At 35.1% G+C, this 13,271-nt stretch overlaps 1 protein-coding gene across 11 annotated transcripts in view; it reads right to left on the reverse strand.

The window, feature by feature from the left end:
* Skap2 (src kinase associated phosphoprotein 2) overlaps nt 1-13,271 on the reverse strand; it is a 204,091-nt gene that overhangs the window by 75,928 nt on the left and 114,892 nt on the right. For all 11 annotated transcript variants that reach the window (XR_011707832.1, XR_011707834.1, XR_011707827.1 and 8 more), the window contains exon 9: nt 12,797-12,934. Coding sequence is in view for 4 of the 11 variants with exons in the window: in XM_071613873.1 (XP_071469974.1) it covers nt 12,797-12,934 (138 nt within the window). In the remaining 7 variants the exon portion in view is untranslated. The remainder of the gene's footprint in view (nt 1-12,796; nt 12,935-13,271) is intronic.

The following is a 13,271-nucleotide window of genomic DNA, read 5'->3' on the forward strand; positions in this document are numbered from 1 at the left end:
TGTCAGCTTTTCAAAGTCTTCATTATGATCCTGTGCTCTTTAGATCTACATTACCTATGACCCTTAATGAATGAGTGGGAGCTAAAGGAACATGTCATTTCCTGGGAAATGTCTCGCTTGAGATGACTGGCACTCCATGGGGAGCTAGGAGCTCAGTTGGTCCTGTTGCTCACAGTACATGATCTATCTTTAATGGTACAAAATGTTGATGATATTAGAGCTTTTCATCACTCAATGTATTACGTTTCATAACCTTATTTATTAGAGACTATACTCACTGGAATGGTAATGTTAGATTTTAATGAAGTTCTACTTCAATTCACCATCAATAATACAATGTTTAGTAATTCTTTTGGGATTCTTCAATAATTGATGTATTATTAAGAAAACAATCACCATAGAGAAGATTTCTCTTAATTTGACTGATGGGATTTTCTAATTTTGCACTACTCAGGTATTAGTTATTGAATTCTTAGGAGCAAAGTATTAGTACTGAATTCTTGGGTACTTATGTAAAGGATATGCCAAGAAATAAAAGATTTGAATCTTTAGGGGCTTGTAATCAAGATAAGTTATAATGATCTACCCATTTGCTTTCTTGCCAAATAATCACATGAAAAGTGAAATTTGTAAAACAGGAGATATCAATATTAAAAATGGTCATAAAGTCCTAAGAGGTTAATTATCAGATGAATGGTGCTGCCAAAGTTTAGAGAGGCAGAGGTCACTTCATGCTGGGATGTGCACAAGAGGCTTTTCTGGGGAGTTGGGATTTGATCTAGGAAAGTGGGAAGAATCTGGCTAGAAACTGAACAAGAGCATTCCATGAAGATAGGAAGGTGTGACCAAAAATGTGAGGTTTTAAAAGGATGGAATGCCTGCAGGAGAACAAAGAACTAATTAGCTTGTTGAAACAGAAGATGTACTACACAGTAATCAGGACTAGGCTAGAATGTGAGACTCTGTCACACTGTGGGGAAGACCTCTGGATGCCACAGTTAGGAACAGGTGCTCCATGGGCCCTGGAGAGCCACTGGGCATTTTGGAGCAGCAGAAAAATACGACTTAAGAAACTTCAGAATTCTTTTTCTTGAAAATATTTTCCCCTTAATTCAAAAATTATTAACTGGTTTTGAAGGTTTTGAATTCTTTTATACATGGTATCTCCAAGCATTTAGATAATGTTCTGGATGTGCCCAGAATGATGCTGGAGAATATGATATTATCATACCATATTCTCTTATTCTATATACTGTACTGTGTTGGGTATTATGCCATCTTGTACTCATAAAAATATCATACTATGCCTAATGAAGATAGAGAATCTCAAGGGAATTCAGATTTTTTTATAGAATGATCATGAGATTTCTTTGTAGATTTTGAGTAAATGCTGTATTTATACTAATAATATAGAATGGTATAATAAATACACAGATCTATACGGGTATCTTTATTGTTGCTGATGTGGTGACTATAAAGGTTCCACAGAGGTGTGAACACAGAACATTACACTTTAAAATTGCCAAAAGTGATACAAATTTTAATCAGCTTTTTTTTCAAAATAGTTAGATTTCATAAACCTGATTGTATAATTAAATTATGGCATATTTGAGGACAGGTGCTATTTACCCACCATCATAGCATCTATACTATACCTTATAAATAGTAACATAGATTAGAAAAAAAAAAAGTAGTGATGGTCATGGACAGTGTGGATGGAAAAACAAAAAAACAACCTGTTTTATCCATAATTATTGGGATTTATGTCCTTGAACTAATTCTTTAACTCAGCACACTGATTTAGAATAAGGCACCAAGATAAATCACAGTGCAGGATCAAGGATTAGTGAAAGTTCAGTCTGTCTGGAGCATCAAGGGTTTGAGCAGCAGACTGGAATTTGGCCTGGCCAGTGAGTTTGAACTTGGTCCACTTGGGATTAGGGATCCAAAAAAGTTACTGAACAAAGGATTAATATGAACATGCTATATATTCTAAGATCAATCTCTTGGTATTGTGTAGAATGGATCAGGTTTGGTTGAAGAAAGAGAAATAGATACAGCCTCAGGAAGTGGGGAGAGCACTCAGGAACACTTGTTGATCCAGGTGAGAAATCAATAAACTTGAGTGAATGGACAGCCAGAGATGGATGATATCTTAGAAGCAGGATCAGTAATAACTGGTAACTGATCTGATTGGAGGAAGTGAGGTGACCAAGGAAGGAGTCAGGATGGGTTTAAGGTTCTTTAATTTTTTTAAAAAATCTGGAATGACTACTGATTCTATTAACAGAAATAGAAAATAAAGTAGAAAGCTGTATTTGTAAGGAAGATGGTGAGTCTGATCTTAAATATGAGTATGACATGATAGCATATAGTTACTTGAAATGAGGCCAGAGCTCAGAGGAGAGGCCCAATGTGAAGATGAGATATGGTCAGTATGCCATCTTCCTAGTGTCTTTTTAACATATGTGCCAGTGCATGTTTACTTGATGGCTAAGAACAAGGTGATTCTTACCAAATTTCTATTGAGAGACAATAAACTATTGGTTAAGTGAACTTGACCTCCAGAGTCAGAATGCCTAGGTTGGAATTCCAACTCTGCCATTTCCCAGTTTATGACTCTATGTAAGTTGAGTCTTTCTGTGCCTCAGTTTCCTTACCCATAAAACAGAAATAGTAATAGTACTGATACCATAAAGTATATAAATTATTAAGTGAGATAATACTTAGGAAAGTACCTGGCACATACGGCACATAATAAGGGTTAACCCTTACCATTAAAATTATCATCATATTATCTTATGCTCTTTTGATGAGCTAGCTTCCCAGTGAAGGTCTTCTACTTTGCTCTAATGTATGCATCTACATGTAGTGGTACTTGAAGGTATAAAGTTGCCCAGAGAAAGAACGTATAAAAAGAGAAAGAGCTTTCCAAATACAAAATCTTCATCACATTAAAGCACATCATAATAAACGGTATTTGATGTATGTGGGAAATCTCACGTCATTGTACACATGAGCCTCACTTTAAAAATTCAGTGCAGGTTTTTCAAAGTGTCAAGTATACACACGGGCTGTGATTCTGTCCTACAAGGTCTTGCTTTACCTGGCTCCAGCGTCCCTTCCCAATCTCAGTTTAACCTCTCCCTGCCTCGCAGCTATGCTATCTGTCTGTGTCCTGAACACTCCAGCATTGTCCAGCCTCGGTGCCCTGGCAGTTGGTGTTCTGTGCCTGAAAAGAATTTGCTTGGCTTTTTTTTTTTTGCATTGAAATGTCACCTCTTCTCTGAATGCAGAATATAAAATGGTCACTCCTTCACCCATCATCCTCTTATCTTCCCTCACAGCACTTTCTACAATCTGTAATTATCTTAGTAGAGACCACATCTGCCTTTTCATGCTTAAACTCCCAACACCAAAAACAGATTCTGGCATGCTTTCAATAAATATTCATTGGATGAATGAAATACATAATAATAAGACTGTCTGATGTGAAGAATAATAAGAACCTAAGGCAAAATAGAAACAAAAAGTTTCATTAAAGAAATAAAGAATATACTGGAAAATGAATAATTTGAAATAATCAGAATCAGTAAGCATTAGGAAATCTAACATGCTGAGATGTTTATGTACAAATATTATACGTACCAAGAAAACAAACGGGGAAGGCAACAGGAGGACCAAAGGGGTGGCCAGAAAGGCTAAATTTCCAGAGATCAAGGTGAGACGCAGGACTAGTGATTGGGGGCATACTGGTGACTTCTGCAGGAGCTGGTTTAGTTAGGGATCAGGACAGAAAACCAAACTACCAGGGGTTCGTGAGTGAGCAGGAAAAGAGAGGAGACAGGGCACAAAGAGAGCTCCCAAGACTGTGTGTGCTAAAGAAAGCAAAGTGAGGTTGTAGTTCTGTGAACTGTGATCACGAAAGTGGAAAGAGGTCCAGACAAGCAGGTAGGGGATTCAGGATCTGGTTCAAAGACAGCTTGAGAATGCCACTCAGACTCTGCAACTTAATCTCCTTGTTCTTCTATGAGAAAACATTTTCTAGCCCATCTCAACTTCTGGATAAGGAACAAAGGGGCCAATAGATAATAAGTAGCTATAAGGAGCTGTCGTTTCCTTGTAAGAATTCTAATGAAGTTCTAAGAAAGAGGAACAGATCTATGAAATAATGTTTTCTTTGAAACAAAATCAAGGTAAAATTTCACTTAGGCTTAATTAAGTTAGATTGGATTTTTTTCCCACTTTGTTGAAAGCTTTGCACCACTCAACTGAGTACTTGTGAGGCCAGATATGAAGAGTGCTTATATTTATCACTGACATTTTGTTGAACTTGTCCATTCTTATTAATCTTTGCTTTAAAGTAAGCAGCCAAGTACTCTTAGGAAGTTGATATTCCCAGCTGACCTATCTGCAGAAATAGTGAAGCTTGATACTCTCCTGCTGCAGTCTGTCTTTAGAGATGTATGTATTTGTGCACGGGTGTGTGTCCACATACGCACACGCGCTTGTGTATCTAGGACCTAAAAAAGCAATTAAATTTTTGTGAAGCTACCTCAAATTTTATCATATTCTGTCTTCCAAAAACATGCAGGAGTTAAAAGCAAAAGTCAGCTATGATTTGTTTATTCTGCTTGGGAGGCAAATCATATCTGCAGAATGAAGACTCCAGTTAAAATGTCTGATATGAAGGTAGTGAGAAGCTGGGCCTTTGAACTAATTATTGAGGTTTCTTGGTGGCAAATGATATTAAGTTTTGTTCTGACACAAAACCTGCAGTGTGGATATCTGACCTTCTGGCACAGTGTTAGGATTGAAGAATATAAGGTTCACAAGAAAAATCTTAATAGTCCAGCCCCATTAGTGTAATTTTTCTTCTTGCTTTATAAATGTCAACATTTTTGTCTGATTAGTGGGTGACATTTCTTAACCTTCTGCTTCAGATGTTTCAATACATATTCTGGTTCTCCAAGCAATATAAATATATGTATCTAAAATTTAGAATTCAGAGGATAAATAATCCAAACCATCAATAATTTCTAGTGAATCTATTGGGTTCTTTAAAAAAGCAAGTCTGATCCTTTTTTGGTAGGGTCCTTTTCTCTTGGTAAAGTTTCTATTTCCTTCTTTTCTCTCTTTACACATTCTTAGTGCACTTACAGTTGCTTTCCAGATTGCTCTCTCATATCCAGTTCTTGGGTGATTAATTCTCCCATTTGGCTTATTCATCACTGTAACCCCCCTAAATACAGTTTAAAGCACAATGCCAAAAGTTTTTATCTGTACTATTTTCATTCTCTTTCAGAACTACACATTTTGACATTTCCACTGCAATTTTTTTTCTTTTAGCTCATGAGCTATTTAGGAGTTTACTTTTTAGCCTCCAAACATAGGGATATTGAGGTATTTTTAATTTTCTTAATAGAGTTGTCTCATAATGAAATTTCATTGTAAAGAATATAGTCTGTATGATAAAGGTTCACTGAAATTTGTTAGGATTTGTGATTTATGTGCCGTCAGTTTCCATGATTATTCTAATGTGTACTGAAAGAACAGAAATTCTCCACTATTTGTAAGGCTGACTTTATATGTTTTTAAATATATTAGACCAAGGTCACTAATTTTGTGGTTAAAATCTTCCATATTCTTACTAATGCTTTGCTTCCTTGGTCTACCAGGCTCTAAAAGTGGTATGTTAAAATTTCCTACTATGACTGAGGATTTGTCAAATTTGTTTTCAAGTCTTTGTATTATTGATTTAAAGCTTATATTTTATATTACTGATTTAAAGCTTATTCTTTTACAGATATTATGTAGTATTTTATAATCTTACCATTGCTATGTCTTAAAGTACAGGATTGCTATAGTAGCTTTCTATAGAAAGGATTGTCTGAAATATTTATTTCCCTTTCCTTGCTTTGAAAATTTCTATGTGGTTTTTATTTCAGGTCTAACTGCTCTAAGAAGAGTACTTCTAGATTTAAAAAAATGCCCAATGTGATAATTTCTTTTAATAGATTGATATAATCAAGTTATGTGTATTATAATTACTTTTTATAGTAAGTCTTATATTTTTATCATATTTTCTCTTTGCTCCTTTATTTCCCATCCCCTGCCTTCTTTGGGGTTAAAAAAATTCTTATGTAGTTACTTTTAATATCCCTTCTATTGCTTTGGGTAACTTAAAATTGCATTTTTAGTTCTATTTTTAAGTTGTGAATTTTTAAAATGCAATTCCTACTTCTACATTTCCCAACAAGGACAAAAGCTACTACTCATTTCTTCTTTTCTCCTTCCTCCTAAATAGGACAGTATTTGAAAGCTTTTATTACCTATGCCTCCATCTTATTCTATGTAACTTTTTAATTGTTGGCTGAATTGAGTTAAAATCAGGCTCATTTAGAAATAAGCAATAGATGAAGTTACTGACTCACTTTACCTGTTTGTATGTTTACCACTGTTTCTTGCACCCGTCTTCTGTGTTTACTCTTCTGGCTGAAACACATAGTCAGGGGTGGAGCTGGGATTCAAAATGATGTACATTTCCCTGCTAAGTCCCTGCTCTAGATTTATGACCTACTAGTCATAGACAGAGTGAAAGGTATTCTGGGTGTATGGGTGGGGGAAGTAGAGGTAAGACGGAGTGGAGAGGAAGAGGGAAGTGGATAATGGCTTGAAAGAAAGTGTGATGACTATAAGACACAGGCTAATTTTGAAACTATCTGCTGGAGCACAGGATTCCTATGCCAGAGAAGCGAAACAGCAAATTCATGAGACATGAATACAGTATGTAAACATAAGATATAAATAAACATGAAGAATTAGAGGTAGTAAGTCAAGGCATGGGACAGAAAGGGGTAGCGACACCCTTTCGAGGCCTGTGTAAGGATGGTGAAGTAGATACAAAGCCTGACACATAGTAAGTGCTCAAGAAAATTTATGAACTAAAGGAAATTAAAGCAAGGAAGAAAAGAAGGATGGAAACAGAAAAAGGTGAAGAAAGTGAAGAAAATAAGTGAATGAGGAAAGACAAAGTAATAAGAAAGTAGGAAGAAAACCAAAGGAAAAAATTTTTAAAAGGGCAGAAGAAAGTAAATACAAGGAAAGATATCATTTTGCTTATTTGTGTTTATGTATTTGTATATTTTTAATAGGCAAAAGAAAAAAGACAAAGATTCATATCATACAGTTAGCAATGTTTACTTGGGTAAAGGCAACTTCCATTTTTTTCTTTTATGCTCATCAGCAATACTTAGTTTTTTTCTGGTATGTACTGGTTTAAAATTTAAAAACAGGTATATAGAGACAACTGTTTTTAAATACAGATATATTTTTAAATATAGACATGTACATATCTAAAAATCAAGACTTGACAATAACAAAAAAGACATGAACATAGAGTCATAAACAAGTAGCTTCTGTGGCTTGCAAAGTCCACTCAAGTGTGTGACCCTCTTCACGGAGCAGCTTCTGTGACTCCCAGGCCACCTCCAAGGGCAGAGGACCACCTCGAGTGAACTGAAGAGCTAGTCTCTTCAGTTCCCATAAAGAGTTTCAGTTCTTCTATAGAGACCTGCCAAATCCCAGGTAGCCCTGGACCTTCTTAGCCTTGTATTCCCCCAGGATGCCTGATTCCCTTTATTTTACCTCATTTTTTATATTTTTGGTATCGGGGACTGAACTCAGGGTCACTAGACCACCGAGTCCACATTCCTAGCCCTATTTTGTATTTTACTAAGAGATGGGGTCTCACTGAGTTGCCTGGTACCTCGCTTTTGCTGAGGCTGGCTTTGAACTCGCGATCCTCCTGCCACAGCCTCCCTAGGCACTGGGATTACAGGCGAGTGCCACCACACCTGGCCTGACTCCCTTTAGTTAAGGTCCAGTCCTTTGTCCACACGTGGGTCTTTCCCCGTCAGCCTCAAAAAAATCAACCCTATCCTAATAGTATACACCAAGTATCCAAACACCTACCATGTCAAAATAAATAAATAAACAAACAAACAAACCAAAGAAAGAAAGTTGTTTTCATCCTTCACAGACAGTAGCTTGTAAGAATAGAGAAAATGCTTCCCTACTTTTCTTTTTGTTTGCCTTTGTGGCCACCTTGGATTTTTCTCACTTCCCTAAGATAGACAGAACTTCAACACTGTCCTGAAGGAAATGGTGACAGGTAGGTCCAGCTGTTCTTTTATAACCTAGAAACATTCTATGTAAACTTTGTTTTATGTATGTAAGAAAACCTACATTATATCCATAAAATGAATAAACTCTTATCTGGAGCTTGGGTTATGAATCTGTATAACTGAAGAGATATGGATTAAAATGTGATAAACAAAAAGTTTCACAACCTCAGCCCTATTGACATTTTGGGTCAGATAATTCTTTGTTTATTATAGCTGCATCCCTGGCCTCTATCCACTAGATGTTTATAACGCAGGTGCAAGCACACACAAACATACCCTAGTTGGAACTATCAAAAATGTCTCCAAACATTGTCAAATGTATCCTGGGAGTCAAAATCTTCCCTGGGTAAGGACTACAGCTTGCAAAATGGGTCATTTTATCTCTCTACCAATGGAAATATGTATTTTTCATGCATACAGGTTTTTTGAGTTTTAGAATGTATTAATATCATCTCTTGTAATGAAAAGAATTTTGTTTGCAATGCCAGTGGCAAAGTAGAGAAAAGCTATGTGACATGCAAAATCATATTCTGAAATAGGTAACATAAAGAACACTAAAAACACAGCTACATTCAGCAAAGATAAAAATATAAACATAGTATATGCATGCATTGACCCTTAAGTTATGAATATTTTCCCTATTTTTAAAATAACTTCAGATAACCCTCAGCAGAGTTTGGAACTGAAACTATCCAAAAATTTTACTCCAAACTAGTTATACATTTGGGAAAAAATATTTACCATACTATATATTTGGATACAATCTCACCACAATAACTTTATAATTCAGTACCATTGTTTAAGAAAAAATGCTGGCAGGCTGCCTGTACTAACAATATTAAAATGTTGAATATATGTGTTTCTGTGAAGGTTAACAGACAATTTCCATTGTATTCCAAAAAAGGAATGAGAAAAACTGGTGAAGTTAGAACCTACTATCATAACAATGTTAATACCGGATACCAGATCCCTATTACCTTGACATCTACTTGGTAATGTGAATGATAATTATTCAGGAGGAAAATAAAGCTAAAATATATTTTGAGGCTTTGTAACCATTCTGATTAAATTTGCATTTGTGCCCACCTGCTGGAAATTACTTCAAATTTAAGTTACTCAAACACTATTCTTTTTCATGTACATATAATAGTTTCATTGAAAAAAAGCTATAGCTGCATTTTACTTTTTATTCCATTTTAGATATATATGACTGGACTGAATATATTTAAGTGTAATTGAATAACCAAAGGATAAAAACATTCTTTTCTAGCTCAGATAGGTCAATCTGTCATTGCAATAAAAAAAATGAATTCACACTTAAAAAAAATAGGTTAATGGAATAGAAATTTGTCTTCCTGCTTTCTGCTGCCCTCTCTCCTCCAGCCCACTGTGCCAGAAGACATTTCAAGTGCAATTCCCCTGAAAGCTGTAGATTTAATAGGCTAATGGGTGGTTACTACTCTTGTTACCAGGATGATTCTATTCCACCTCTATCTACAAAAATCTTTTTGTTGGTGGTGCTTCTACACAATTACCTGCCATTAAAGTGCATGTGTTGTGGTGGTGGCGGGGGGTGCGGGAATCCAGTGACACAGTCACTAGAAGAACAAGCTGGACTGATTTCTGTAACAATTTCCCAAGTATTTCTTCCCATTTTCAGAATTAAAAATCAGACAAAAATGCTTCTCTATAGTTTTGATGAAAAAATGAGCAATAAATTGTGAAATGCTAAGCCAAATGAACTCATTACTGTGTTACAAAATAATTTAACACACACCAATATATTAGCTGTGCAATCAAAAATATAGTGATATCACAATATATACAAACCCAATTGGCTTATGCTAATAAGTAATAAAACATAAAAGATGCCAAAGCATCGGGGTCTTTGAAGAAAAGCCAAATACCTTCACCACTCCCCAGAAATACCATTTCCTCAACCCTTCTGACATATATATAAATTCCCTAAGCACAAAGAAATCCAGAATTTATTTTTATTCTTTTATGAAGTTAGTTAAAAATTAATGAACAAGAAATTAAAGTGAAGGTGCTGTAATAAAGTTAGAATATTCTAACTGAAAAACAATTACAATGAAACTATTTACACTCCCATGGAATTATAGACATTTTTCAAGGGATATTTTGCAATACAATTTTTTAAACAATGTTTTCTTCTTCTTACTCTTGAGACTTAAACACTGAAGGTTTACTCCATTTTTTTAAAATACACTTATTAAAGTAAGATTTGACTTTCCCAGAAAAAGAGCTTTATCATTTAAAGTAGCATGTTGACTGCTTAGATTTTTCTTCCAATATATCTGTGTAGGCCTCGTCTTTCAACTAAGAGGATAAGTTTTCAATAATATGAAATTGACAGAAAATTGTGTTGGAATGGTAGTAGTATTTAATTCTGGGAACTGAACCAGTGAGACTTCACAGATACACAGATCTTTGTACAGAACTGGAAAAATATCAACAGTTTGTCCATGGGCTCCATGCTTTTCTATTTTTACAGTTCTTATCACCTTCGCCTCAAAATTAAATTAAAACTTCACAGAAATGAAAGCAGTAAGTTTCAATTCTTACCCTGAAAGAATTTTTTTAATTAAAAAAAGTTACTTTCCTAGTTATAGATACTTAAATAAACAAAAACTCTTAACTGTGAAATAACTTTAGGGGCTTCCCTACAAAAAATCCCCTCTGTAGCGGCTGGCTCAGACTTGACAAACTCGCTGAATTGTGCAGATGTTGAAGTGGCTCTGGGTTACACTGGGGAAGAAAGAAGCACCAGACATTCCACAGCTGCCTCCAAGAGCTCCCTTCCCAGGGGCACAGTTGCAGGCTCTATCAAGCTCAATCACTTTGTACAGCAACTGGGGATCCCAGCCAGGGGCAAAGAAATCCCAGAGCAGCTTAAATTTCCCCCAGTACCACAGCAAGAAGTAACACTACTTAGAGTAACCAGTTATTTCCAACAATTATGTGGCCTTAGGCCAAAAAAGAATGAGAAAGAACAGCTGTTGTTAGAGAAGATGTTTCATAGTTTTATATTTGAAGCTACTTACAGGAGATCTTCCTAGGGTCTTTATTATGGAAAAAAAAAAACTATGAATAGTTGATCTTTATTCTTGATGGATTTTTTTTTCTTCAGGTAGTAGGGAGAGAATAGTCAAGTTGAAGAATCATAGAATTTTACAGTTAATTCAATAATTATAATACAGTGACCATAGGGCTTTAAAGGGATGGAATGTATATGACAGTAATATTATTTCAAAGGTACTACACTCTTCCGTTTTACCTATCTCATGAGTTCTCTCAAATATTTTGAAGACTAAAATAACTATTAATGAAATGGTGTGACTAAAAATAAACAGCCAAAGAATATTCTTTGCTACATAAGGTAACTGATGCCATGGCAGATGTCATTTCCTTAGGATGACCAGAAAGGGAGAGCTATAATGAAAAGCTCCACCAAATATAGAAATATTCAAGCACTGTGCTAAATTACACTTACGCCTTCCAATGATATTATGCCCATTTTATAGATGAAGAAATTAACTTATAAGATCATTGAACCAATAAATGATACAGCCCAGAATTTAAATTTTTTTACTCTAAAGTCCATGATCTTGTTATTAGGATTTTACTGACTGTGTTGCAATGCCACTTGTACGTTAATTCAGAACATCTTAAGTAATTTTCAAATCAATTTAAAAGGTGTATATCATGTCATTCAATTGTTCTAGTCAAGAAAAACAGCTTCTCTACATGAGATATTAGTTAAATCTCACCTTTTGCTTATGATTCCTTTTTCTTCTCTACTACTGACTTTTTAATGGTCAGAAAAAAGGCATTTCAACTTAGAGGGTTAATGCTAATAAATTCCCCAAATGTTGTTATATCCTAATAATCCTAAATTTCAGATGCCTATCTTTTCTGTTTTAGGTTGATTCTCAAAATTGTAAGTGGATTAGCCAGTAGGTCATTCTGTGTCACACAACAGATACTGAGGCATCTGAACACTACACCAGGCCTGAGAATTTACAGTAAGAAACCTTTCATTTCATATTGATGCTAAAAATATCAGTAAAGAAGACTTCAAGCCTCAAAAGGCCTGTGTTTATAGCTCATCAGCATTCCTCCAAAACAATGGGACACACTACAGCAAGGAGGAAGAAGAGGCAGAAGTTGATGACATACGGGGTGTGCATGGAACTTCTGGTTAATGGAAGTTCCAAGATGTATAAATAAAAAATGATGTGTGAGTTGGTGGAAAAAACTGTAAGGCAAGTCAATTTTTTAATTAAAAAATTATGTAGCATAAACAATGCTAATGAGCCAAAAGTCCTAAGAGATTAGGACTGTATCTGCTTCATTTTAATGTTCCATTCACTTTTTGTAAGCGAACATCCACTCGCTTGAAATACCTCAAGCAGAACCCTTTATGTAAAATAGGGTTTTGAAGATTTTCTTTGTCCTTGTTCCTAATAGCTCACCATTTTCTACTCAAGTGTCAACTTGATGACAAATTACACACACACACACACACACACACACGCATGTGCAAAAAGAGCCCAAATATCTTAAATGAATCACCAGATAATAAATACCTGGAAGTTCCTCATAAATTTCATCGTCTATTGGCTGCCCACTTGTTGGTGGGTTGCTGATTGGTAGAGGATGCTCAACGTCATCATATAATTCTCCTTTTTCATCATAGTCCTCAGGAATAATATCAGATTCCATATCTAAAAAATGTTTCACGAAGCAAATTTTAAAGGGATGCAAAAGAGGCTTTATAAATTAAATTTCCTAAATAAACACAATCCTAAAAAGTGACAGTAATATTTTATGCATACTCTTCTTCATTTAAAACATTTTTCAAGTTGATCATTTTGTACATATGTGATTTTAAAGTTGCCAACTGGCACTTATGGAAAAGATGTTTTTATATATCTAAAGCAAATAGTCTATATATTAAACCAGTCATGTTCCCTTTATCATTCTCATTGAAGTCAATAAGCTTTTGTATATGAAAACCAAAACTACTCAGTTTTTTAGTATTTTAAGACCAGGATTACATGT

This window comes from Marmota flaviventris, chromosome 1 (genome assembly GCF_047511675.1).
Source record: "Marmota flaviventris isolate mMarFla1 chromosome 1, mMarFla1.hap1, whole genome shotgun sequence".
Classification (NCBI taxonomy): Eukaryota; Metazoa; Chordata; class Mammalia; order Rodentia; family Sciuridae; genus Marmota; species Marmota flaviventris.